The sequence below is a fragment of the Hevea brasiliensis genome, chromosome 2 (assembly GCF_030052815.1).
Source record: "Hevea brasiliensis isolate MT/VB/25A 57/8 chromosome 2, ASM3005281v1, whole genome shotgun sequence".
Classification (NCBI taxonomy): domain Eukaryota; kingdom Viridiplantae; phylum Streptophyta; class Magnoliopsida; order Malpighiales; family Euphorbiaceae; genus Hevea; species Hevea brasiliensis.
In genome coordinates, this window is record NC_079494.1 from 124,055,016 (window position 1) to 124,082,528 (window position 27,513).

General features: G+C 34.7%; 6 protein-coding genes across 8 annotated transcripts; 1 reads left to right on the plus strand and 5 right to left on the minus strand.

Moving 5' to 3' along the window:
* Nucleotides 1-1,581: 1,581 nt before the first annotated feature.
* On the minus strand, nt 1,582-2,766 carry LOC131177852 (ethylene-responsive transcription factor ERF034). Its single transcript, XM_058142967.1, has one exon. It carries the CDS (start codon nt 2,661-2,663, stop codon nt 1,893-1,895), a length of 771 nt encoding a protein of 256 aa, XP_057998950.1. The 5' UTR covers nt 2,664-2,766; the 3' UTR covers nt 1,582-1,892.
* Nucleotides 2,767-8,638: 5,872 nt separating this feature from the next.
* LOC131177853 (transcription factor DUO1-like) lies at nt 8,639-10,544 on the minus strand. Of its 2 annotated transcripts, none has more exons than XM_058142970.1 (3): nt 9,951-10,544; nt 9,533-9,791; nt 8,639-9,260 (listed from the first exon to the last, which is right to left on the minus strand). In XM_058142970.1, exons 1-3 carry the CDS (start codon nt 10,136-10,138, stop codon nt 8,817-8,819), a joined length of 891 nt encoding a protein of 296 aa, XP_057998953.1. In that variant the 5' UTR covers nt 10,139-10,544; the 3' UTR covers nt 8,639-8,816. The 2 variants fall into 2 exon arrangements, with proteins under 2 accessions (XP_057998953.1, XP_057998952.1); XM_058142969.1 differs by having other exon boundaries at nt 8,642-9,287; nt 9,951-10,541.
* Nucleotides 10,545-11,180: 636 nt separating this feature from the next.
* On the minus strand, nt 11,181-16,436 carry LOC131168704 (uncharacterized). The gene is made up of 6 exons (XM_058142968.1): nt 16,215-16,436; nt 15,147-15,418; nt 14,414-15,065; nt 14,105-14,304; nt 13,381-13,625; nt 11,181-13,122 (listed from the first exon to the last, which is right to left on the minus strand). The coding sequence occupies exons 2-6, from the start codon at nt 15,416-15,418 to the stop codon at nt 11,678-11,680; spliced, it is 2,814 nt and encodes a 937-aa protein (XP_057998951.1). The 5' UTR covers nt 16,215-16,436; the 3' UTR covers nt 11,181-11,677.
* Nucleotides 16,437-16,604: 168 nt separating this feature from the next.
* On the plus strand, nt 16,605-20,484 carry LOC110657762 (probable mitochondrial import inner membrane translocase subunit TIM21). The gene is given in 10 exon segments (XM_021815119.2): nt 16,605-17,013; nt 17,661-17,726; nt 17,818-17,836; nt 18,419-18,582; nt 18,961-18,995; nt 18,997-19,044; nt 19,046-19,135; nt 19,249-19,297; nt 19,872-19,991; nt 20,167-20,484. Coding segments are annotated over 10 exon segments (954 nt in total). The 5' UTR covers nt 16,605-16,827; the 3' UTR covers nt 20,344-20,484.
* Nucleotides 20,485-20,710: 226 nt separating this feature from the next.
* LOC131177854 (uncharacterized) lies at nt 20,711-21,552 on the minus strand. The gene is made up of 3 exons (XM_058142971.1): nt 21,265-21,552; nt 21,068-21,144; nt 20,711-20,977 (listed from the first exon to the last, which is right to left on the minus strand). The coding sequence occupies exons 1-3, from the start codon at nt 21,496-21,498 to the stop codon at nt 20,959-20,961; spliced, it is 330 nt and encodes a 109-aa protein (XP_057998954.1). The 5' UTR covers nt 21,499-21,552; the 3' UTR covers nt 20,711-20,958.
* A 375-nt stretch (nt 21,553-21,927) lies between these two features.
* Nucleotides 21,928-25,576, minus strand: LOC110657760 (putative UPF0481 protein At3g02645). 2 transcript variants are annotated; one of them, XM_021815113.2, is made up of 2 exons: nt 25,437-25,576; nt 21,928-23,481 (listed from the first exon to the last, which is right to left on the minus strand). In XM_021815113.2, exon 2 carries the CDS (start codon nt 23,447-23,449, stop codon nt 22,136-22,138), a length of 1,314 nt encoding a protein of 437 aa, XP_021670805.2. In that variant the 5' UTR covers nt 23,450-23,481; nt 25,437-25,576; the 3' UTR covers nt 21,928-22,135. The 2 variants fall into 2 exon arrangements, with proteins under 2 accessions (XP_021670805.2, XP_021670807.2); XM_021815115.2 differs by having other exon boundaries at nt 21,928-23,449; nt 25,437-25,515.
* Between the last annotated feature and the right edge of the window lie 1,937 nt (nt 25,577-27,513).

Here is a 27,513-nt window from a genome sequence, read left to right on the forward strand (position 1 = left end):
TTTTCTATATAAATTAAAAAATTAAATTAAACTGAAATTAAAATTAAAACCAAAATTATAAAAAGTAAAGTGCGGACGAATCTAACTCTCTCTATGTATGATCTGATTTAAATTCATTCTCTTTATAAAATTTTTAATCTGAAATCAAATTGAATATACCTAAAACCTAATTGGTTTTGAGTGATTTACTGTCAACTGAGTTATTTTTGGATGATTTGATTTCCATTTTGGGAACATCTTTTTCTTTTATAGTGTCATTAATTATTAACTTATTATCGAGTGGCACACACTGTGATAAGATTCTTGTATTTGTTTCTTCTTTCATACTATTCTTTGGGATTAATGATTAAAAAAAAAATTTAAAATTTTCATTATTATAATTATAGTAAATTAAATTCTTTTATTTGTAATAACTTTCACCTAATTTTAGAAGTTGATCACTTTTCTCTCCTCAATTAGGGCAACATTGATTAATTAAAATTATTAAAAATGAATCAATTAATTACTTATATTTATTTCTTCCAATATATTAATTAAAGGAATTAAAATTATTAAAAATGAATCAATTAATTTCTTATATTTATTTCTTCCAACATATTAATTAAAGAACAAAATGCTTCATTTCTCATAAAATATGAAATTCATAATTATTTTTAAATTTGAAAAATAATACATAAATACAGTCCCACTGCATGAGGAGAAGTGATCATTAAATGTAAAGCTGAATTTTGTATAATTTGTTTATATAAATAGGGGGAGGAGGATAATTTTGCAATTAATTTTTTTTTTATAAACAATTTTGCAATCAATTAGTTAGTGAGAGCAACAATTGAAAATAGGGGAAGAGATGATATATTGTCGGTTCTAAAATAGTAGCCAATAAAAGAAGGAAACGTAAGAAAAGTGATGGGCAAATAGAATACAAAGGAGATATTGTTGGAGTGCTCAATTGTCACTAGTATAATGCATAATGGAGTGAACAAGTCTAATGGGATAGAGCTAGGGCCCTTTAATTTGCTTTTCTAAATTGATCACACTTTCATTAAAGAGACGTCCTTTGAAAAAAAAAAGTTAGATGGTTAGGTACTTAAATTCATGTGCACACAGTCATCTTCAAAATTATTAAACTTCAAATTTTAATTAAGATTAATTATATTAAAAAAAATAAACATTTCCATGGAATCTACATTGGTTTCTTTGGCCTAATTATGCAAGAAAAAGTGATGTTGGCAAATATATTCCACCAAGATCTTCCTCTATATAAAAACACACTAATTTCTTTTGTATATCTTTGAAATTAAAAAATAAAGATGGTAAAGAAAAAGAAAGAAAAGAAAAGCTTCTACCATATGATGCAATTCAACCTTTGGGTCTTTTTCTTCCAAAAATATTAGAAGGGTATCTAAACTTAACAAGGTAGGTTAATTACTTTATGTTTAAACACAATTGCATTAAAGTTTCATTTTATGAAATTTTGGGTGTCTGAAAATCTATCTAGCAAGAATGTTTTTCCTTCAAGTCAATTGCAGTATACCCCAGATGAGAAACCCTCTCAAGGTCACTAGAAAAGAAGCTAAAATATGCAAAGAGAGAGCAACCAGCTAAATTTATATGTACTTGAAAACATGCTCATACAGGTAAAGAAAACGGTCATCTATCATCTTTATTGTGCTCATATATTAAACTGCAATAAAGTTTCACCGTGCGTCCTCGTGTTGTTTCGATGAGACAAGCAGGAAAATGTAATCTTTCTGCAATTCCAGAGAGAACCCAATTAGTACAGACAGTAAATTCAGGGTTCAAATGAAACATAATTTTCCCAGGTGGGTTTCTTTCTGTTGATAGAATTAATGCAGCGACTTTGGTGGTTAAATGTATCCAAATTTTCCAGGTTATTTACTTTTGGTGTCAAAAGAATTTCTCCAATAGTACTCCCATAAGCATGGCTCCTCCAACCGGAAGCCAGTGTCCGCTGCACACAGCTGCCATGATGAAGAATATTGGCAAAATCCATTCCTTTGATCAACTCCGCCGATGAATAGATCCGGCAGGTCAAACAATGTGTCATCAGAATCAGCGGAAGGAGAGCTTGTTGATTCTTGTGTGTTGTCCAAGGCCAAATTGTGTGATTCTGACATATGCTCCGCTTCATCTTGGTACTGAGTCCTTTCGGGGAAAGCCGCAGTTGCTGCCTTGGCAGCGGCAGCTTGAATGTCCTTAGGAGACTTGGTGACCGGACGGGGAAGTTCGTGTGCCAGTTCGGGGAAGTTCAGGTAAGCAGAGCTCCCTTTGATGGCTAGAGCAGCTACATCGTGGGCTCGAGCCGCCATTTCGGCTGTAGGGTATGTTCCAAGCCATATTCTTGATTTCTTCCTTGGCTCTCTGATTTCAGACACCCATTTGCCCCAACTCCGCATTCTTACTCCTCTATATGTTGGGTGCTCATTCCCATTCTCATTGTCAGTCTTTTGCCTTTTCCTACTCTCATCTTGAGCTTTTCTCGATGAACCTTTTGGAGCTGCACAGTTTTCTTCAATTTTTGAGCATGGAAAGGTTATGGAAGAAGAAGAGGACGAGGACGATGAGGAAGCGCAGGAAGTGATGGAAGATGAGGCAAGGAAGTTGTCTTGAGTATCAATCTCTAAGTTGATATGTTTTTCCATGAGGGAAGCCTAGCTATGGAGCTAAAGAGAAATGATGAGTGATTGGCACAAAATAGAGGAAGGCATATAGCTTTTATTATTCTTTCATTAATTTCTCCTGCAATAAAGAAAAAGAATTAAAGAGAAAAAAAAAAAAAAGAAGTTTTGGGGTCCATATTATAAAGGTTACACAGTTCAGGAAATATGTAACCCATGTGGCAATTAAAAAAAAAAAAAAAAAAAAAAAATATATATATATATATATATATATATATGTATATATATATATATATATAATTGCATAGTTTGAGGTCATATTTTATCATTCATTTCATTTAGTTTCTTCAGTCTATGTATTATTGTATCAACTTTGTACGTAACTCTTATTTACATATGACTAGTCCTTTTCCTTCATCATATTTTCTATTTTTCCTTCTTCAATTAAGGAATGGTAGGCCATCCATGCTTTCGGACACCCTTCAATTTTTTTTTTTTTTAATGTATACATATAATTATAATTTTAAAGATAATTTTAATATTTTTGAATTAAATCTGATTGGTCAATGTATTTTCTGTTTGGCTTTTATAAACAGGAGGGAAAAAATTAAGGCATATATATGGGTGAATTTTTCTTGACGCTTTAAAGAAGTAGTTTAATTAGGCTTTGTTGATATGTCGACTTCAACTTGACCCATTAATGTCTGCACCATGTTCACAAACTTCAATACATAAACATAGATTCCTTGTAGTGATTGAACATTAGTTAGATAAAGAAAGTAGCTAGCTAGGAAGATAAACCAATTGATATCTGATCCGTGCCCCTCTGATTAGTAGAAGAAAAAGGCAATAATAGAGCAGCAAACTAAGCAGTTTGGAGGCAGCAATGAGAAGTGTACAAGTGGATTGTGTTACAAGGGAATAAGACAAGTGATGCAATGCACAACACACATGAATTAATAGTGACATTATAATCAATTACATTTAACTAATTTTATATGTATTAATATTAATCTCGCTAATTGCCTTGTTGAAATTTTAACAAGAATACGACGGATCAAGCACAGGTACGTATACTTTTAGAAAACACAAGTCACAATCTTACACATGGCTCACATGGCAGTGCCAGATTTTCCAGCCAATGGGTCAACCGTGCAAGCAATTCTTCTTCTTCTTTGCCCTTTTTATGTTTTTATATTTTATCCCTCAGCTCAAGTTTCGCAATACTTAGGGGTAATGATCAAACGACGTATATAATTAATATTTTCTATTGAAAAAATAATAAACTTTTATTTATTTAGATTGATTTAATTAAATAATTAAAATTATATCACTTATTTAATAAGTATCAGATTTGAATTTTCACCCTTTTAATCCTCCTATCAAAATAAAAAAATTATACTTATTCTTTACCAAAGAATAAAAAAATATGGGTTACTTGATTGCGAAATTTGTTAAACAAACATAAAGTTTCATCCATCAAAATTTCGTCAATTGATTCAGATGTAAAATATGCACGCTAATTAAGCCTCTCGACGAGATTATTAAGTATGCATCTTATGAGTAAAGGAAGTCTAACTTGATTTATCTATTATATGTCTTGTCCAATTTTAGACTAAATTTTTTTTCCAATAATTATAGTTATTAATGTAATACAGAGTGCTTATTTTATAATAATATTAAGAATATATACGCATGTATGGGTTGTCACTTTTTCTCCAACAGATGAAGTCGGAAATTAAAAATGCAGCTCATTCTGCAATGTCACGAGTCTTGAAACAATGAAGAAGACTAGAGACTTGCATTGCGTAACAGGGACCAGCTACGTCCTCCGCCATGCGTGTCATGTCAAGGACGGTGGTCCATTTCTTGCACAACTCAAATTCCTGATATTGGTGATCCCTCAGGAACTTGCCTGAGCAGTGACTGACTTCATTCTCTTCGGGGGCCTGTAGTAGTTAACCCAATTGAGAGTGAGGTGATTTCTTGTCTCATTCTTACCAAAACAATAGGAACTCAGCTCTCTTTGTGCCACAAACATATCCATATCCTTGATGGGAGCTCCCACTAAAGAAAGGTGCTTAAAGAAAGGTACTGACACTCATGCATTCCAATATACAAAATTATACATAAGAAATCGAAACCTAACTTTGGGCCACCCCACCCCACTTCTAACCCACCTAATCCTGTTTGCTGTAAAACAATAATTTTTTGCACTGTTTTGATTATAACTTAATCACTTAGTCGATATTTTAATAATATTAATCAATGGTATTTTCTTGCCAATTGGCCCAACAGGCCAAGATTGAATTGGCAAGTTCTTGACCTATACTAGTAGAGTTTTACTAATTAACCGGAATAGATAAGATGGTCATTTGGCTTAATTCAAGAACCTTCGTGGATGTAATAATTGCAACGTCCCATTAGTGTCTTATCTGAAACTACTTGCTTAAAGTTATCATGAACGATTAAAAGTCTAATTAATCGTTTACAGGAATACAAATCCCAAAAGGCATTTCCCAAATCTGGAAAAAGAAAATTATATATATATATATATATATATATATATATATATATATATATATATATGCAAGAATAAACCATTAGCCTGTGATGAAACTGCAAAGAGAGAGAGAGAGAGAGAGAGACAGAAGGGACCTCCACCACAATCTATTAGTCACTAGCAAATGCCCTTCCTTTTATAGTTTTTTTTTTTAATTATTTTTTTATAATCTTCTTTTATAGTTTATTGGTTAATGACACCGGTTAATTATGCGCATGCAGCATGCTGCCAAGCAAGTTCTGAAGGTTTAGTAGTTACATAAAAAAGAATGTAGCAATTCTTGAATTAAATACTTGTAATGAGATTCATACAGAGATCAATTAATCTTTTCACAATAATTTTCTTTCAATGGAAGAGTTTGACTGTGTAATAGCATTACAATTTAATCATATCATAAACTTACATGTTCCATTAATTTTTACCAAACTTTTTCTCTTACCAAATTAAAGAATCTAATTCTTCGTGAACTTCTGAAACTCTCACATGGCCGTTCAGCTATATATCTCATTGTTCCCTTCATCAAGGAGCCGATGATGTCTTTGTCCCAAAATCTGATTTGACAAGGAAGCTTTACAGATGACGACAGAAACACATGGAAATAAAAAAATATAATTAAATTTGATGTTTAAATTAAAATAACATTAAAAGTAACTCTAATAGACCCCCACTGAAATGTGTAATCATATATTACAATATGGTGGATGATGTAGATAAGCATTATTAAATGGTAGAAAGGAAAGGCCAAGCTGGAATCCTCCAAGTCATAATCCATGCTTCTGTAGCTTGAGTTTAGATGCAAGGAGCGCTTGGCCAATTTAAGATTTCTTGTCCTCTTAACATGTGCAAAAACAGTTGATTACCCACCTCAATCCTCTTGAAAGAAAAGAAACAAAAAAAAAAAATTCATCAGTGGAGAGGTAGAGATATTTATCTTTATTTTTAGGGTTCATGAAAAAGAAATTTCACCAAGCACACACACATTTAATAATAATAGATTAGATGGTTTCCTAGCTAGATAATTTACTGAATCAAATGATTGAGAGTCATCATCAAGCTTGTGATGAATTGCAAAATCTCCCATTTGATGATATTATACATGATAAGTCCTAGTCTCCTAGTGTTAGCCATCACAATTTTGAATGACAATTTCAAATTTTACCACATCAATTATTTTTTAAGAAATTTCCCTTTTTTTTTTAGAAATATAAAACAGTTTTGACCATATTTAAGACCAAAGCTTTCGATGGATTCAGTGATTACTTTGTTAAAATAAATTGTAACATGACTTTGTTTTATTAAAAAAAAATAATTTTTTTTTTTGTATTTATGTTATAAATTTATGTATGCAATAAATTACTATCTATTTTTGTAAAATAATTTTTTAATAAAAAAACATATTAAATTAATGAAAAATCAATTGGTTCCATTTTTAGCTCAATTCATTTAATGCCTAAATTTTATAAAAATATAATTATTTTTATCCCAATAATTGATGAATGCATGGATGTGATTTATATGCATTTTGATTTTTCATTACATAGTTACGCTTTTATAACTTTAGGGGTTTAATAATTATAAGTTTATAAAATTCTGATATCAAATGTGATGCAAACTAAAAATAAGGATGTGAAACTCAGATACTAAAAAAATACTTTCAGCCTAATTTTTTTTATAAAATAATAAAATATTATTTTAAATTATAAGAATGAGTAAAATTATTTATATTCAATAATAAAAATATAACCAGACCCTTTATTATTGTTAATTAAAATTGATGTTTTATTATATTATATTATGTAAAGTGTTATTTAATTTAATATAATTTTTTTTATAAAATAATTACTTTACACAAAAATAATACATTAATTGACACCAAATTTAGGAGATAAAATACATAATTTTTGCAAAATTTGAAATTACTTTTTGGTAAAACGTAGTAAGCTTGTTATGTTTTCTGTTTTAAACAAAGCATAAAAGCCATCAAAACTTTTAACTAGTTTCAATCAATAATCATGGCGGAAACTGGAGGGGAGGCTAAACTTGCTGCAATTTGTTTTCCCGTGCTTAGTTTATCGTACATTAACTGCTGTGCACAACAGAGCATATAATTACCTCTTTAAACTTCGCATGTCAGCTTCTTCAATGTTGGGAAAAACTTATTTAAATTTGGTTTAAATTTAAAATATAAATATGTAGATCTTATAATGCTTTAAATTCATCATGGACAAGGTCTAGATAAGAATTTCCTATTTGATGTTAGAAACTTATGAATTATGCCAGGTAGGTGTTCCAAGGAATAGTTTCTTGATATCTTATTATGAAAATCTGTTTCGATGACATTGATCTCCAATCAGATTTTTTGCCGGTAAATGTTCTCATATGTGAACACATTGACTTGTTAACATTGTAGGCAATTAGATTTTTACAATGACATTATCCTTTAACCAGGGCAATTAATAAAGGTTCAAAGCATCTCACAATCCCCTTGGACCTTGGACATTGGGTACATTAACGAATAATACCGACACACCCAAGAGCAAACACTTCAAGCATTAGTTCTGCAACCAGAAAGTGATAAAAACATATAAAACCTGAAATGTAACAACTATTATATCTTAATTTAATTAATCATCAAAAGCTTGTAATAACTGGAGGCAAATAGCACAAACCATATTTGGGTACGACAATTTATGCTCTGGTGCAATAATATTTGCAAAGGAATATAACTGGCAGCTATATGTCAAATCCAAAATGCCAATCTCTAATGATGGTAATTGGCTGATGTAGCTACCATTGGAAACCAGAAGGCAGTCTTTGGCTTGCCGCTGAGCGCATTGGACACCTGACATTGATGGCTCATCATCTTCATCATATGCCTCATGTCGCTGCTGCTGTTGCCGCCTATTCTCCTCCACCGCCATATTGACATCATGCAATGTGGTCTCTTCGCAATTATCAAGATCCATGTCAGACAAGTGCTTTCTTGACCTTGAGGACCCCAAAGTTGGGGAAATCCACATTACAATGGATATAAAGCTTGGCTTTCATGAAGTAGCAATCGGGCTCTTTTGTTCGTTGGTGGTTTCTTTTGTTCCTTCCATTAACTGAAATAAGCAAGAGCATGGATCTGGACTCTAATCCAGGAAACACAAGTCCAAAGATAATAGGCTTAACCCAAGCACATTAAAATCAAGCCCAATTAAACATTATGGCAACCTAGACAAAAACCCAAAAGTCAACACAAGCGTCCAGAAAGCGTGCCAATTGGGACAAGACCATGTACTTTTATGCTACAACGCCAACAAATATAGAAAAATAAGTGGCTTGGCCCATTTGACAAAATATAGGGGCAGATAGTTTTCCCCTGAAGCCTCACTGGCTGAACTCCAAAAGTACACCACCAATAGCCCTATATAGACGACATTTTTTTGATAAATAGTTTATAATTTGGTATATTGTAAAACAAATAGTGGTGAAAAGTGATATATTCAAATACAAAAGGCGGTTAGTACAAAGAATAGCAGTCACAAGCCATATGAATTGCAGCAAAAGAAACTAGCTAAAGAGTTCATCTTTAACTATAGAGATGAAAACAGCTCTGTAATCGACCACTGCTAAGGGCTAGGAAGCGGTTCAATATTGTCAAAAACGTCAGAAGGGAAGTCATCAAAGAAGGTACCACGAGTTGTAGGACTCCTTACTTCCCTCGCACCATTCAAGCAACTTGAAAACGGATCAAATAATGGCGGCCCCAAGGAAAGTTGTGCTCCCAGTTCAGGCGCATCTACTGCTCCAAACACATTGAATAGAAAAGGGTCCTCAAGTCTGGCCAACAGTTCCTGGCTTTCTGGAGAGAATGTAAGTTCTGGTTGGTGTTGTGAGATTTGAGGGAAGGGAATTTGTGTTTGGGTCTCCACTTGAGCAAGATTTGCGTCATAGCAAGGCAATTCGTTCTTAACAACAAGATCCGAATGGAATGGCAATGGCACTATAGAGGCCGGCTCAGGGGTATCAATGTAGGATGATGAACACGACTGTGCCTTTGTAGATGACTCTTCCTCCATTGAAAAGCTGAACATTGGAGCCTTAACAGAGAAGAGAGAGAAAAAAAAAAAAGAAAAAAAAAGAAAGAAGAAGAAGAAGAAAGAAAGAAAACAGAGCAAACTTTCATGCAAGATAAACTGGCCTGACTAGATTAACAGACACTTTATTTTCCCCTTCAAATTAATGCTTGTTGATTCTCCCGTGACCTTCAATTAAAAGCCCCCTTAAATGTAATTTAAGAAATAAAACTCAAAATAAACATTACCAAGCAACCCAATTTGTTTACCTGCAGAGTGGGAACATCATGAAAGGCAGGAACTTCCTTTTTAACCTTCCGAGGCTTGGAGTTAGAGGAGGAGGAAGAAGAAGGAGTCGCTGAAGTCTGTAGAATCCTTGCTAGCCTTTTCTGTCTGCTACTCCAGAAATTCTTCACATCATTATCAGTTCTACCAGGCAAATACGTCGCTATTTTGGCCCATTTGTTCCCAAACTGTGCCTGCAACTCTATCACCACTCTCTCTTCCTCCACTGAAAACTTGCAGCCACTACACAAAAGACATATCCATAATAACAGTACACCATAAAAATGCAAGAGAATTGGGAAATACTAAAACAAATTGGAGAAAACAAGATGATCAGAATTTCATATATAAACGATTGCATGAGTAGATAAAGAGTAGCGAATTAATTAATTAATTAATTACTTCTTCAAGTTTGGTCGAAGCTTGTTGACCCAACGGAGGCGGCAGGACTTGCCGGTTCGCTGCAAGAGGCCTTTGGCTCGAATGGAGCTCCAATCACGAGCGCCATATTTCTTGACATGGTTAATGAGCACTTCATCTTCTTCTGCTTTCCATGGGCCTTTCCTTATCTCGTCTCTCTTTCCTTCCATTGTTTATTCTTTCGCACTAGGAAGATGAATGATTCATTCACTTGTCGATCTTCTTGCTTCTGTGTGTTTTTTATTTTCACTTTTTCTTCCCCTGGCACTGACGGTTTAGGCGGTTACTTCCACTACTATCCACTAACACGGCCACATTCCCAAATTTTTCTCTGGTTCAAAATGTCTGAAACTACCATTATATCCTTTATACGATTTGGATTGAATTGTTCAAGTTTAGGCTGTGTTTGTCATTTGACTAAAAAATAATTATAAAAAAATTTTAATTTTAATTTAAATTCTTGAAAATAAGAAAACAAAATTTCAATTTTTTTTAACATATAAAATAAATTTTAAAAAAAAATTAATTAAATTTTTTAACCTCTAGATCATAATTTTAAAGTGCATTCTATTATTATTTGACTTAAAATATGGCAAATATTACTTTGTTCTAAAAAAAAAAAAAAGATGATTTAACAAAATTTTAAAATTTATCGATTAAATTTTTCTATAAAATAATTAATTATAAAAATTTTTATTAATTTAACAAATTTTTTATTAATATTTTAAATTATCATATTTTTCATAACATCTTAAATTTTAATTAAAATAATATATTTTAAATATAAAATATTAAATAAATATATCTTAATTTTATTTATAATTTTTTAAATAATATTAAAAAATATTATATATTTTTTTATGTGAAGAAATTTTATCATTTTTCAGTTAATAAATTTTTTATAATTAATTATTTCACAGAAAAAACATTATTGTACAAAAATTGAATGAGATAAATAGTAAAATTTCATTAAATCATCTTATTTTTCATAATACTTTTTTTTAAACTAAGTTAACCATAAAACACATCTAATTTTAAAGGTCTTTATAAATCATTAAAATAATTCTCCTTTTCATCAATAAACATTTTAGCATAGCAGTACTAAAAATCATTTCCTGTCAGTCCTAATTAGAGTCAATTCTACCAAAAAAGGGAAAAAAAAATCTTCAAAAAGCATCATTACAACCTCAATCACCGACTCACAATGCCATGTAAAGAGAGGAAGTATTTTCTCAATTCTGTCTCATAAAATGTTTCCAGTCTCTGCAATGCATTACCTTGGATAATTATTTGTTGCTAAGAAAAAAAATGGAGATTGTTCTCTTTGAATCCAAGTTTTTCTAAAATATGCTATCTAACCAGGTAAATAATCAATATAGTGTGACAGTTACGCCCTTGGAGACTATGTACACTTACAGAAGGATCGCGGTATCAACAAATGTTAGGCATCGGCATCGCTAGCTTCAACACCAATATCTCTATGGCATTTATCAGATCCCTTGCTTGCTACAGAGGCAGCATTCACAGTTCCTCCAGGGTCGATGCCCTTAACAACAGTACCATCAACAATATCTGACTGGCTGGTATCACTTTTTCCAGTTGCAGCACTTTTCTGAAGCGTACAACTAGATGAAACCAAATTATGGCTCAACGATTTTTCCTCATGAGAACCAGCTTCTTGAATTGTAGCCTCTATAGGTGGTGGTTTGTCACTGTGACTCAAACGTTGATGAGGAATTTAGCTGTGATTCTAACTCTATCATGTTGTCAACTGCACTTGGATCACGACCACAATCAGGATTATGTATCTCCTCATCATTCACCCCATTTAATGAGAAAGCATTATTAATAGAGCAATGGTTCTCAGCCTTGCTTCCATTTTCACTTTCTAGCTCTGTCGCTTCATGCTCCATGGTACCTGAAGTTGGAATCATGCCAATCATCTGTGGCTCAACAGCCTTGGATAATGATGGGGAGGCCTTTTTATATACCATAACAGCATCTGATGTATTAGTGATTACTGATAGCTCAGAACTATTGCTGCAAACATTATTTTGATTAGTGACACTTTGCCCCATAAACTCCGCCAGAGATGGAGGAATATCCATGGATGGTGGTTCCATATGCACTATGCTATCATGTTCAAGCCCAACTTGATCAGTCAACACTTCATCTTTAGGAGGGCTCTTGCTTATGCTGGGACCTGTATCATTTACAGTCTTGCCTCTATTTTCCATGAATACATCATCAGTCACAACGTCATCAAATAAGCATAACCTGGGTGAAGGAATACAATTAGATGATGGGTCAACATCCATCTCAGTGCAAGTAGTTTCTTCTCCAATACTCTCACAAAAATCACCTGTAACACCACCACGACCCTTGTCTCCATCCCCACAATCATCTCTATTATGGGATGATACAGCTTCATTAATTAAATGACACTCATTCACCAATTCTCTATCATGATTTGCATAATTCATCCCACCCGTCTGCTCAAGAGTGCCCACAGCGTCTTTCTGAATAGGATCCACAGTAATATCGCCATTATCAAAATCAACTAGTGCAGCTAATTGCTTCTGTACAGCAACTGCTAGAGAAACAGCATGATCGCGAATCAAAGAATCATGAGGTGGACAGTATAGCATGTCAATCAAGGCCTGGTTGAACTGAAATAGGCTAATAGATGGCTTCCTATACCCTTTGTTGTAGCACATGCTTATAACTTTAAAGACATGCTCACATATGTTACCCATTTCTGCCCAATTGCAATCACATATAGCAAAATCTGAACCAGGGTTCCAGACAACATGAACCCTATCTCGATCAAGCTGGTCAGTAACTTTTGCACATCTACCTTCTATGATGACATCAAGGTCTGGAATCTTTAATGCTTTGCTCCAAGCTGTTAAACCACTGTCCCACTCATCTTTCCAGTATCTTGCAAAATCATCCTTTTCTGAGTACTCATCAAGCCAGAAGTAGGAATGCACTTTCGTACCCAACTTATCAACCAACCAGTCAGCACGTTGATAAACAATGGGATCCTTTTCATTCAGTAACCTTACTTTCAATTGGTTGTGGTACAGTTCCATTGCTGCACATGTCTCCTGGCTGGCCAGTGGAAGAGTTTTCAATACAGTCGTCCACATCCCTGGTACAGAACAAACTGTATTTAAATTTTCTAAGATATAAACCTCGCGTATAAAAAATTCCCCCATTTCCAACTCATGAGAGCCATATTTCAATTAAATCCATGTAATCCATTAGACATTCATTCCAATTACAAATCACCAACCCCATTGGCAAAACAAGTATTAAAACCAGTCATATACGCCAGTGGCATTTAACAATTAGGAAGAGAGAAATAAATGCTAGCACTTAACAAAGAAAAAAAGAAAAGGTGACCAACCTACTCTAGGATGCCAGACTGCTTTGAAGTAATCCATGAAATCAGAGCCGTCAATAAAATCTTCCATGAAAGCCTCAAATAAATCCTTTGTTCCATGTCCTCTGCAAATATCATCTACTGCCTCTCCAAGCTGTCTAAACATCTGAACACGCATCTCAGTTTCAGAGCATCTTTTTACTAAGTTCTTCTGCCATGCATGACGAACCCGCCAAAATGATATCAATACAGAGCACTGAAACACATCCCTGAGAACAATGAAATGAAATATATTATTTTTCCAGTGTTCTGCAGCAACAGGATAATTAGCCACACACTCAATGATATTAACCACTCAAGGCCATATTTGAATCAAATTGAAAATTTTGAACTAAACCCCTAATCTGATCTAACAAATTCACACTCACATGAAAAGTTCACTATTCACTATTCATTGAATTATAGCACTTTAAATGGTAACCACTTTGCTGCAAAAAAAAATAAACAATAGATATAACTCAGGTAGGCAATATGAAGCAATAACACTTCTTAAACAGGAACACAGACTAAAAATCATAAACAGGTTAATCTTAATCAGATGCGCTCAGCATTGCTTGTAGACAAGGGCTTCAGAACAATTTTTCTATCAAACTGTAGAATATCCAAGCATAAACTCACCTATACTCAGATGATATATAAAAACGTAAACAAAAATAAAACAAAATAAAATAAAAGGTTAGCTGCCAACCTGATAGTAAGGATGTCTGTTAAAGGATCATCCACTATGAACCCAGCCAACTTCCATGTAGGATCCTTTGTGCGAACCCTATTATAGAGTGCTCTCATCCATCTATGTGCATCTGCAGTAGCAAATCTCGGTGTTATTATCCAAGCTACTGGAATGGCCTTCTTGTCTGAGTTGAACACGACTAGACTGTGAACAGGATACTAAATGGAATAAAGAAAAAGCAAATAGTTAGCATCCAAAATATGTAAAGCCATCTAGACCACAATGAAATTTAACTGGAATAAAATTGCATAAACGCGAAGAACAAACCTTCAATTTGTTCGTTCCAAACCTTGAATCAGAAGCCAGAAGACTGCGATTGCCAAAACGAATCATTTGCTGCAACTGCCATTCTGTTTGAATGCCCAAAGTGAAAGGATCTGAATCAGAAAAATCCTCATAAAAGAATACATGACTCTGGTGGCTTTCAACCCACATGCTAATGCTTACTGAATCATCTGTATCCAGTTCATACGTAGAGCGGCGGATGCTCCTTTCCTGTCGTCGCACATACCTATGAGTTAAAAGGTCGTCACGGTTACATGGACCACCTTGTTTCTCTACCGATTCATTATGTCTTTGCATTATGGTTTCCACAGAAACCCCAACATATAGCAAAGACAGAACACGAAGCCGAAGGTCCTCTGAGATATATGGTGCAAACATGGCACGGGTTCCTTCAGCCTTCTTGTCCTGTGGGCCATGGCAGGGTAACCCTTTCTTATCCACATGCTTGTCTTGATTATATATGATAAGTGCTACTGATGGTTCAGCAATTAAACGCTTCACAATAAAGTGGCAAGTGCACCCCCTTTTAGTATTTGGTCGACCAGCATTTTTCTTCTTTGGGACATAAGTAGTCCTACTTGGTCGTACTATGCCACCTTTTCGATGATCATCAGGACCAAATGAACACCAATACCTAAAGATTCAAACAGATCATTCAAGGAATACGTCCCAGAATCAGCTAGTGAAACTGCTAAATGAATGCGCTAGAACTTACAGTATGTACTCAAGAATCCCATCAACCTTTTGCTTGTAAGCAGTTTCTGGAGGCCGGCGTCTTCTTGCTTCAACATGAAATCTCGTAGGACAGTCTTTATTTGCTGATTCACCCCTCACAAAATCATCTACCCTAGCAAAAGGGATAAGAGCAAGTCTATCTATATTGTCACGCCAGCCTTCAATCTTTGACCACACAAGATCAGCAGCAGCAAATTCCAAAGTTGAAGGATTTTGCACTGGAAGGGACAGGATCTCATCCCATCTGGCCATCTGGAATGAACAGAAAAGAAGCCATAAATACTTGTAGTAGGGAGAAGCATATAAAAAATTCATTAATCAGCAAATAAATTATTGGACAATTGAAGGCCTACATCTTACGTATTACTGGTAAGTTTAATGAAATTGAAATGAAAATTCTCTAACATATAATATCACAAACTTAGAACAAATCGCAGCATCAATAGCATATAGGATAAAATTAACATATGGCATCCAGATATTGAAGAAAATATCAAATTAAACTTCACCTTTGCATAAAAGGACATTTTTATAGTAACAACAAACAGTAAGATTACAAAGGACCATAAAAGAGCAACCATCAAAACTTTGGGCACAAGACTCAAAAAAAAAATGATCCAATCTTTAGGTTGCTCTTATGCCCTAAACAAGGTCCTCTGTCGGACTCCAGAATATAACATGGGAAATGAACACTGCGTAATATACAAAAAAATAAAATTACTAAAAACAGGGAAATCAGATGAACACAAATTATTCTCATTTGAAAAGCTAACTAATGACTAATTGACTATTAACAATACTTGCAGCATCAAGTTGAAAGGAAACAAAAGCAACTGCTTTAGCTTTCCATTTAATCAAATGTTCATCTCAATCAAACAAACCAGTCAAAACTAAGCTCAGGTGAGTGAAAAATAGTGAAAAAGTATCCGACTTCAAAAGAGAAAAAAACAAATTCATTTCTTTAGTTTCTTGGCGTTCCTCAGGTCTCAAACGGGTGCCTTGAGGTTATTCAGGTGAAGGCAAGCGTATATGTACAGAAAGAACTTACCGGAAGGAAAATAGACGGTGGCAGCGAGGAAGAGTGCTGGTGGCGGCAAGGAGATACCGGCGGCAGAAACGGGAAGAACTGAATTAATGAAAGAAAGAGGGACAAAATAAGGAGCACTGTTCTTTCTTAAGGGAAAAAAAATCTGAATTTAATTTCTTCCATCCCTTTCTGGTTCGGTCTGTATCTGCGCTGTCTATTGCTTCTCCCTCTCTCGTCTCAAGCACAAGCAGCTTCTTCAAAAAAGCCTATCTATTAATGGGCCATTTGGGCTTGTTTATGGGCCAAGCTTTTAAGTAAAGAGTTCAGTATACCGGTTAGCTCGGATAGGGTTATCGGGTTTCTTATACGTGCGGTTTTCTGATGGCACGTGTCTGAAATAAAACCCCAAAGTGCGCCGTGCTATACCGCTATTTGGCTTTTGGGTTTACCCGACCGTCGTCCATTTTTTCGCTCTGAAATTCTAATTTCTCGGTCTTGAATATCTCTCGATTATAATTTCTGGGAATTTTTTACTTCATTGGTTGAACTTGAACCATCCTTAGAGCTAAATTCTCGAGCTATATAATCAAAAGGGTCTAGCTGTTTATTGAATTAATTTTTTTTTTATTTGGAAATGGACCATCTTAGGAGATCAGCAGTGTCGCTGAGGAGCAGATGCAATGGTCTCTTGGAATGCCAAAATGGGTTGTCTTCACTTTTGGAGCGGAAGCCTGTTAAGCGTGTATCTGATGCGGGCTTGCCTGCTTTTTCATCATCCATGGCTGCACAGAAGACTTCATTTGGTAATTCGACCAAAAGGGTAATTTTTTTTTTTTTTTAATTTTTCTCCCGCTTATTATGAGGCGTCGGGCTTTGTTCCTGAGTTTGATACTTGGACTTTAAAAGCCTCTCTGCCTTTTGCGAGAAGGCCGTTCTTGCTTGTCTTACGTGTATTGTAGTTCTTCACCCTAATAAACTGTAAGGCAAAAATTCTACTGTTGTCTGTTAGTTAAGCATATTTTCTTTTTAACAAACAAATGTTCTTGTGCATGTTTTGTTTTAAAAAGATTGTTAGACTTACATCAAACTTAAACCTTTTTTGTTACTATAGAGTTCAAGCTGGATTATACTGCTTGTTGTGATCTTAGTCGAGTTTGGCTTTAAGTTGATAGTATGATAGGGCTTAGTTAATAGTTGGCTTTAAGTTAGATGAACTCTGCACCAAATTACTTGCCTTTTTTTCCTTCTGCTTTCTAGGGAAACTCCCTTCTCTTTTCTCTTCCTAAATCCCCTAACTATAGCATTTCTATGAAACAACTAATCCAAGCAGCTGTCCTAGTTATTCTTTTAACTACTGATTGTGAAAAGTAGTTTTTTTCTTATGCAATAATCCTTTGATTTCAAATACGATAGGTAACTGTGATGTATTAATATTCAAATTTGAGTTACTTTGTGGTATTGATACAGTTTCCAGTGGCATTTAAGTCAGGTTATGGGAGACAACCTACTGCTGATGCCAACCATAGGACCATGGTAAGTTGATTTGTTCTATTGCACTCCCATTTTGCTTTAACACATAACTGGAGACTGAAATTTTTTTTTTTTCTTCCATTTTATTCTGCAGGAGATGCTTCATGCTAATGGTTAGTGACTGATTCATAATTTGCACCTAGTATGAGGGTTATCACTCACTCTTTTATTCACATGCTTAACAAAATTTTTACTCTCCATTAGGTCCTTTCGCATTTGGTTCATCTTTGTGTTAGGAGCCTTCAAATTTGTCATTTGTCCCCTTAAGGGTTCTTTTAATGATCATCCATGTTACTTGTTGGAAACATCAGATTAGTTGAGATTGGAGGCTTTTTTTTTCTTTTTATAATCTTTTCTTATGATTTTTGTACACCACTGTAGTATAATATGGATTGTTTTTATTGGTTTGCAGCATCATTGAGAAACTTATACTAGGGTCTGAGATCTTTTAATATTCTGTAAGATACTCTTTATGTAAGGAACTACTAAAATGAAATGAATTATGAATCCTAAAGGTGTTACCATCTCCAAGATAAAAAGGATTTGTAGCCATACAAGTCAAATAAGCCATTTCACATTGGCATTTATTTTCAAGTATGCATATCCGCTTGCTTGCAGAGATATTAAGGGAGTAGAATTTTACATTGACATCTTTCCCATTTCACAATTTATTTCTTGACAGTAATGTTTGGCAGGAAATACTGTTCTTCGTGGAGGGCACCTTGATAAGGAATGCATGGTTCGTCATGGATCACAATACCAACTCATGAAAATCCATGGAGCAAACACTGTTAATCCTTGCTATGCTAGATCATTTGCTTCAAAAGCTTCCAAGCAAACAGAGGAAAGAACATCTGAGGTTTGAATTCAAATTTAAAAACTCTTATGTTTATGTGGCACCTTTTTGTAGCAGGTCAGCATAATAGTGGGAATAGATATTTTGCATGCAATTCTGTCATCTTGATCCATATTTCTGAATATATCACTAAATGAAGGTGTAGCTTTAGTGTGTGTGTGTGTGTGTGTGTGTGTGTGTGTCATTCTCATTGTTGAAACAAAGCTGTATATCTATAGGAAATCATGAAAAATAAGTTGTGCATAAATTAGAATATTTCATTCTGATATGAAAATATTTCAAACATTTCTGTTCACATAATAGCTGAATTTTTTGTTCTCTTGATTTTAAGTTATCTCATATCCTAAATTTGTTACATGTATTCTTCCTGCATGAGGACAGACTAGAAAAGAGGTATCTACGGTTGAGGATCCCTTGATGCTCCTCGTATAATATTCCAGAGAAGCCTGTGACATTTGCAGAGGGCATCCTACAGTATTATTATTCTTGCAGGACTTGGAGTTGCGGCTGCTGCAGGTTATGCCGTTTTCAAGGAACTGATATTTGAACCAAAAGAGTAAGAATTAATTTCCTTAATTAAATTATGTTACGGTTAGAATTTGGGGATTTTTTTTTTTTTTTTGCATTCTTCTTTGATTCCGCCCTAATTCAAAATATGGTCTATCATAGGTACAAGATTTTTAACAAGGCTCTCAAAAGGATTCAAGATGATGCTCAGGTTTGTGAAAACTAGTGCATGCAGTCTTAAACTTGTAATTTTTAAAATGACAGTTCTATTTTGTATGGCTTGTTTTGTTCACCTAAAAAAGAAGTGCTATGTTGGGCTCTAGAGCTGGTTGGTGAAAGTCCCTGGGAAACAGAATAGGAATCCGAACATGAGGCTTTAGCCTTGAATGAAACAAAACTAAAGAAGAAACAAAAATTTTATGATGTTGCAGTAGTGAAATGCACCAACATAATCACCTGTATCATATAGCTACTATATGCAAACGAGGGGCATAGTTCCTGCAGTCTGGTGCAGTTGAATTGTGCAAAACTGCATGGTGGGCTTATTGGTTCAAAATTATTTAAAATGCTATCCTCAAAATCATCAAGGATTCTGAATATCATAGGCAAGAATTTTGGAAATGTAATATGTGATTCACATGGCAAATTATTAGGTTAGTTCTAATTTGCATTTATTATCCTGTGATGTCATACTATGGCGCTACTCTGTAGCACCAAGCCATGAACTGTAATTTTTTTATAGTAATTCTTGTGTTCACTTGAGCTCAAGTGCACTTGCTTTACAGGTCAGGGTGAGGATTGGATCCCCTATTACAGGTTATGGTCAGGAAAGTCGAAATCGTGCTGCTCGCCAACGTATTCCCAATAAGATCTACACTGATGAAGATGGCGTGGAGCATGTACTGGTAACAATGAGAATTTTTTTGGTAGTAAAAGGGCACACAAAAACGGTCTTATGTTATTGATGTCCCCTTCATAAAAGAGAAGGGTTCAAACATCTACAATAACTAATGAGAAATGATTATAATATTGGCCTTTAACAACCATGTCTTCATATGTCTACATTAAAATTGAATGCAGGTCAATTTTTATATTCGTGGGCCACATGGAGCCGGCAAAGTTTCTGCAGAGATGTTTAAAGACAGGGTGGACAAGCAATGGAAATACACATACTTGATTGTCCAGATTATGCAACCCTCCCAATCGCAATTGATTCTAGAGTCTTATATGCCGGCACCTACCATGGTGCCTTCATAAAAGACGTGTACAACTATTCCAAGTTTACAAGTTACAAAGTTTTGGTTGTACCAATTTACTGCACATTATATTCATGACTAATTCTTACCAACAGTCATGCAAAATTTCTGAATTTTTCTATATAAAAGAGGTTTTGTCTTAGCTTTCTCGAGTTCTGGTTTTTTACCTTTCTAAGAGAATAGCGCATAACTTCTGATAAATGATTGAGTGTTACCCTACTTTTCATTTGGCATGTGAATTTTGGAACATTGTACACTTTTGAATCTCAATGCAGCCTAAATTCAAATATTTCATGGCTTCTTCTCATGCTAAATGCTTAACCATTTGATCCTTCAGCTCCTGAACCAATGGTGAGGAGATACATCACTAAAAAAATTAAAAATTTGAACATATCATCTATGGACGGCAATGTGTATTACAAAATCAAGAGACATTCAACTCAAATAAAGACCCATAATCAATCACTCTGCATTCTTGATGCGTCTTCACTTGGTCATTCCAATGGTAAAGAACCAATTGTTTTAAACCTCTTGTTTTCATCACTTACTCAAACGATAAAGAACCATCTGCTTCCTCAACTGAGGTAAAGCTGTGTCTGCAACTTTGAGACCTTCCTCATAGATCATTTGCTCTTCTGGCAAAACAAATGGCAGACAATAATCAATAGCCATATACCAAGTAACAACCCAGCAAAAGTACTGTATGTAAATGGGGAGAAAGCAACACTTGCTCCTCTCGTGCTCTTGGAGGAATCCCAAGTCCGGTCCTTACATTAGTTCCCATTTCTATAAGGTCCTCCACCTGCAAAAATATATGCATTCAGCAATCAACACAAAATTATACAGAAAATATAACCAAATTGGAAAGATTAGATCTTTTAACATTTTATATACCATACAAGAAGACGGAGAGGTGAGATACCTTGTGGAACCCAGAGGCTTGAAGGGCAGCAACAGACGCGGAGGCAGCGGAGCCGACGAAGAGAGAGGCGACCGCGAAGGCTTTAAAAGGCATTAGGCGAGAGTCGCCGGCGTAGCCTTTCCGATATGATGACGTGCCCCAAACGAATTGGGTACAGCTTGCCAAGGCCCACCACCACCACCCCGGGATCCCATGGCCGTCCTCTCCAGCACGGCTGCTCCTGTCGGCGTCCATTTTGCTATCCCAGTGCTGGAGCCACCACCTGCGTCTTTTTTTCAATGTAACCTCCTCTCGATTGTGTTTGGCCCATGGGCCTTCAATTTAATTGCTGGAAAAGCTTAACCCACTATAATGTCTCCTATATTTTTTACTTCTAATTTAATTTATTTATATTTTATTCTTTTCACAATTAAATTAAATTTTATTAATTTATATAATTATCAAAATATAAATTTTACTTTATAAAAAAAAAATGATATAAACTCTCTCCATATCTAATCTCCCATATGTTGATAACTTAAATTTAATCTTCTACACTAATTAATTTATAATCTATGTGACGTAGAACTTTACATATAACATAGTTTAATGTCTGAAAATTTTTTATATTTTAAATAATATACTTCTTATAAATTAAAATTATATATAATTAAAGAAGAAAAGTTAAACAAAATAATTATATAATTAAAACCATGATAATTTCACTCGAGCCCGAGTTAAAATTGAACCAAGAAATAAAAATTAAAACTAAGAAAATGACACGTCCAAGCTCAAAGGAAACGTGAATTACAAACAAAGAAGCTGTGAAAAGCAAGCGAACTGACCAAAGAAAAGAAAACAGAGGAATTAAGACAAGGTATGATTCTGCAAATCATAGTGCTAGGACAGAGCAAATAGTTTGTATCAAAGTGAGAACCAGGAGCACAACTGCAGCAACAGTCCCAGTACCTATCCAAAGATCACCAAAATAAACGCTTCTTAATGCAGCCATGGTATGGTTGCAAAAATTTTCATAGTAGCCATTCAGCTGTTCAGACATGAAATAGTAACAGGACTGGACTTCCGCAATTTGATTGCACAGTTTGTTAACAAGGTCGGCCACAGCAGCACTGTCGCCCAGCCCATTAACAATTATTTTCTTCCCAACAAGCAAATCCACATCTTCAGCTGTGTCAATAAGAAAATCCCACAGCCTAATGTAACTGCAGATGTAAGTTTCGTATGGATAATGACATTGTTCAAGGGCCATAAGATTTCGAACCACATATTCTGTGGTATCGTCAATATCAAAGCAAGGAAGTTGTAACTCAGCTCTCCAAAGACATGGTATTCCCCTTACAAATTTAATGTTGAGGAAGCATTCATTTCGAGCCGGCTTCAGCTTCAATCCTGCCCGGTGCAGCTTGGTTATGCTACAAAGACTTTCAATGCTTTTAGCGTGCATTATTGGAGGGTGCTCAAAAGACCAAAAATATCTAACCAAATCAGTGAAATGTAATGGTTTTCGGTTCACAGGGTTTGGAATCTTTTCTATTTTCCTGGGCTTGTAGTTGGAGAAGTATGTGCAGGTGAGGTCAAGAAAAGGTGGGTACTCGATTTCATAAATATTTTTTTTGGCAAAGTCGTATATTTTCTCAAGAAAGGCGAAGGGTAGCTGATTTTCAAGTAAAACCAAGTCTTGCTGTACATCAGTTCGCAGCCAGGGTTTGCCTATTATAAAATCTTTGGCATGGTCTTTGGTATGTTCTTTTTCTTCGTGATTTCTCAAGAAGAGCTCAAGGATGAAAACACTATCTAACAAAATCATATTAACCAATTCAGTGTTGCAGGTTTGAGAGATATCATCATAATAACCTCGGATGTCTTCTTCACTAATTATATTAATAAGATCACTCAAAAATTCGCTTTCTGTTTTGCTCTCCTGCCTTTTGCAAAATTCTTTTAAATATCTCAGCTTCTGGATTTCCATAGCCTTGAGTTCTGTTTTGTGGTGGTGAATAGGGCCTATAGAAATTACCTGAGGAGTGTAGGCTTCTTCATGGATTTTGCGAAGTGTAGGAGGCACCCTGTAGATACATACAGAATTGGAAAAGGTAGTCTCTAAATTTTCTGGAATGTCAATTATCAGTTGATTGAGTGGTTTTTGAGTTCCCTTGGAAGTGCTTGCTGAGTTATCCTCCCCCATCTGTCAAGTTTCCCACCAATATTAAGTATCAACTGCAACACCATTTTTTCCAGAAAAACACATAATTAAAGAAATTTTATATTAAACAAAGAATTTGGCTGGCAACCAAATAAAGTAAGTGCATATTTTGATTGATAATATTGCCCTGGTAAAAACAGACTCCTATGCCTGAGAACACTTCTTAGAACTGGTATATTATAGCCTTAGATTACGACAAATGAGTATCCATTAATAAATAAAGATGTGAAAACATGATTGAAGGCAGAGCTCAAGATATAATGAGAATTGAGTGCTAAAGATTTTGATATGGGAACTACAACTAAGTTGATTGAAGAATTTAGATAATTTAGGCGATTCAATTTGCATAAGTGGGCGCTCTCTATGAAACAAAATTTCAAAGATATTGGAATTAAGGTGTTCAAGGGAATAAAATTCCAGCAACATCTTAGCTCTGGTATCATGCTAATTCAATACAATATTTTAACTGATGGTGTTAGGAAATGGAAGATATTTTTTAGATAATTACTATAATTAATAATTAAGATAAAATAAGCTAGATTCATGTATTGAGGAAAATAAAAGATTAAAAATACATGAACTATGATGTTTAGTTAACGATGATAATTAGATAATGATCCATATATTTAGGGATGTGTGCAAGGTAAGGATGTAGATGCATGCGTAACATATGCTATATATAAGTACTTAAGCTATTGTATTATGTGTGGAAAAAGTTATGGAAATGAAGTGAATGGTTATGATATTTCTATCTTATCTATCTTATTCCTATTATTCCTTCCATTTATTTATCCATTTTGATTTAGCTCATTATAGTATCAGAGTATAATTGTTAACAAGTGATATCAAAGCTCTCTCTACTTAAAGAGAATTGTGAGTCATCAAAGGAAGGTTTTTCTCGGTGTTTTGTAAAGAGAAAAATTGAACACTGACAAAAAAGAAAAGAAAAGAAAAAGAGTAAACAAGTCTACTAACAACTTTTTAGGGATGGGACCTCCAATGTTGATAAGCAAAAATTACTACATATGGGTGATAAAAATAAAAAAAAAACGTAGGCATATTTGAAGGCTTTAAACTTATGGGTAGCAGTTGAACTTGGTGGTGATCCTCCTCCACTAGGGACAGATCCTACCATGGCTCAAATTAAATTTATGAAGAGATGATGGCGAGAAAACTCAAGACACTCACTCGTATTCGTTTTCACCAGGATAATGGCCTGTGAAACTCTAAATGAAGCATGGGAGAAGTTAAAGGCGAAACTTGAAAAGACAGAAAAATGGACATTTGCAATGCGGGAGGAGCTTGGAATGATCGATAAACATAATATATAGGAGATGGTGGATAGACCTAAATCCAAAAAATACAACAAGTGTCAAATGAATGTCAAGGAAGCAAGATGTTGTCCATCAGTTAACAGCAAAAGCAAAGTAAATGGGCACTACTTTTATTGCTAACCAAGCGACAATGCTAATGAAAGTTCTTAATGATTTGTGTCAAGATCAACATGGAAGAATTGTCATCAAGGTAAGATAATCAATTTGTTATTGTGATGGCTTAAAATCTAGTGTAACATGGATGCACAAAGCATATGAATATCAAATTTCATGCTGTAAGATGAGCTAAAAAGGAAGGAAAAGTGCAGCTGATTCATTGAAGTTTAGATGATCAGTTAGTAGAAATAAGACAAAGCATACAAGGATTTAGCTATTCAAAGATTTGAAGCTAAGACTTACCAAGGAAAAATCTCAAGGAGGAGATTGTTATAAATGCAAGGTTTTTCTTGATAATTACTATAATTAATTAAGATAAAAACAAGCTAGATTCATGTACATAGAGAAATGAAAGTTACTGTCAATATAAGCAAATACAAAAAATAAATAGACAATACTACATATCAAGAGCATACGAGTTATCTAAGAATTAAATGAAGAGCTCATATTTAATAAAAATAATAATAAATAAAACACACCTCACTTGAATGGCTAAAGCTTACTGACTGACAATACCAAGAAGAAGGCTGCAAAGAGCACCAATAAATAGCGAAGAAATAACGAACAATGTAGCACAATAAAGCAATATGAGCTTGCAAGATACTTTGCCTCAATAAGAAGAGAGGGAAGCTCAAAGCAAAGTATAATTCCACCAACAATTAATCGTTTAATGATAAGAGAATGAAGCAATATGAGCTCGCAAGATACTTAGCCTCAATAAGAAGAGAGGGAAGCTCAAAGCAAAGTATAATTCCACCAACAATTAATCGTTTAATGATAAGAGAATCAAGCAATATGAGCTTGCAAGATACTTAGCCTCAATAAGAAGAGAGGGAAGCTCAAAGCAAAGTATAATTCCACCAACAATTAATCGTTTAATGACAATACGTAAATTAGAAAAAAAAAATCAAAGAGGGCATAAAGAACGAAGAGCAGAACTTCATTTTCAGCATTTTTTTCCAATTAAAGAAAATATGCTAATCTTTTGCATGGGGTTTCGAATCCGTTATAAGTTCAAAATCACACACACACATATATATGTATATATATTAGTGTAGAATATTAGAATGGATATGTATGATGACAAGTAATTTGAGGAAATAATTTATTTTTAATTATGAATTCAAAAATATCAAAATTTTAACAGAAAATAAGCAAAACCAATAAATCAGTAAAATGTGATCGTTTTGGGTTCATGGGATTTGTTGGTTTTACCTGGGAATATAGTCGGAGAAATACATGCAGGTGAGGTCAAGAAAAGAAAGCTCGTGTCTTTTATCAAATGTTTTTTTGTGGTTTCACAAGAAAGAAGAAGGTTAGCTGATTTTCAAGTAAAATCAAGTCTTGTTGTACTTAAGTTCTCAGCCAGTGTTACGTTTACCTGTTATAAAATAAAATAAAATTAATTTAAATCTGATGCAATTAAGGACTTTCAATGTTCCAAAGAAAACTTGACAGCATCAATATTTTTAGTTCACTCTTTCTGGAAACAACATTTGATTCCCAATCCCAAATACTGCATGTACCCTGAACTTTAGATGTCTTATTGTGAAGCTACCAGCCGCTGAGAATTATGGAGCAGAGAATGTGTGTTAGATAGCCATTAGCCAATCATGTTTGTTTAGTTTCATCCATTGAATTAATGTGAAAAAATTACTGAGGTTTTCATTGTTTAATGTATTAACATATGGTTTTTTTTTTTAATGAAAAGGACTTCATTAAGCAAGATCAAACAAAAGAACATCACTAAGTAACTCGGAAGGGACAGGGCCCCACTCCCTGAGAACCAAGAGAGGAGGCGCTGAATGCGCCAAGCAATGAGCCACTGAATTGGCTGTTCTACGGACAAAATAAACTGAACATTCGACAAGCTCTGAGAGAATAGTTTTACAATCATTAGTAACAGTACCAAAATAAGAACTATCCTGACTATTACTAGTGACAGCTAAAACAAGGAGCTGAGAATCTGATTTAAAAATAACTTTGTTTAGGCCTTTGTCTTTAGTCCAACTGAGGGATTCACAGAAAGAAAGAGCCTCCCCCACTTTGGGATCAAGGGGACCCACCATCTCCCTATGACAGGCAAGAATAAGGTTGCCCAGATCGTTGCGCAAAACCCAACCAATGCCAATATGATTGTTATGCTGTCTTGGAGAAGCATCAAAATTAAATTTGAGAAAACCTCGCAGGAGATTAGTCCACTGCTCCTTGTCAATGGGAGGAGCATAGTTTGGTAAGGAGATAAGAGGGTTGGGTTGGGGAGCTCTTGCCGATTGCCAATGAGCTAGAGAAGATGAGGCTAGGCTCAAAACTTGCGAAGCATTGCTACTGGAGTTGCTCCAAAGGGAGTCATTCCTGCTCTTCCATAAAGCCTAGAGAATCATACAGGCCAGTTGGCGAGCCTGGAGATTACACAAAGCAAAAGTGCAGCTAGCCAATCAAAAAATTGAGAACCCCAAATGCTACCTATACCCGGGATGGAGTTCCAGCACATTCTAGCTGTTTGACTGTGCATGAAGACGTGCTCAAGAGACTCGACATCAGCCACGCAAACTG

Excerpts from the sequence above, each read along its gene's own strand:
- LOC131177852 (XM_058142967.1), bottom strand. The coding sequence starts at position 2,663 with ATGGAAAAACATATCAACTTAGAGATTGATACTCAAGACAACTTCCTT.
- LOC131177853 (XM_058142969.1), bottom strand. The coding sequence starts at position 10,138 with ATGGAAGGAAAGAGAGACGAGATAAGGAAAGGCCCATGGAAAGCAGAA. Across the intron at positions 9,792-9,950 it reads CTTCGACCAAACTTGAAGAA|TGGCTGCAAGTTTTCAGTGG; the intron begins GTAATTAATTAA and ends TCTTTTGTGTAG. Across the intron at positions 9,288-9,532 it reads ATGATGTTCCCACTCTGCAG|GCTCCAATGTTCAGCTTTTC; the intron begins GTAAACAAATTG and ends TTCTCTGTTAAG.
- LOC131168704 (XM_058142968.1), bottom strand. The coding sequence starts at position 15,418 with ATGGCCAGATGGGATGAGATCCTGTCCCTTCCAGTGCAAAATCCTTCA. Across the intron at positions 15,066-15,146 it reads GGGATTCTTGAGTACATACT|GTATTGGTGTTCATTTGGTC; the intron begins GTAAGTTCTAGC and ends TTGAATCTTTAG. Across the intron at positions 13,123-13,380 it reads AGTCTGGCATCCTAGAGTAG|GGATGTGGACGACTGTATTG; the intron begins GTTGGTCACCTT and ends GTTCTGTACCAG.
- LOC131177854 (XM_058142971.1), bottom strand. The coding sequence starts at position 21,498 with ATGGACGCCGACAGGAGCAGCCGTGCTGGAGAGGACGGCCATGGGATC. Across the intron at positions 21,145-21,264 it reads AAGCCTCTGGGTTCCACAAG|GTGGAGGACCTTATAGAAAT; the intron begins GTATCTCACCTC and ends ATATTTTTGCAG.
- LOC110657760 (XM_021815113.2), bottom strand. The coding sequence starts at position 23,449 with ATGGGGGAGGATAACTCAGCAAGCACTTCCAAGGGAACTCAAAAACCA.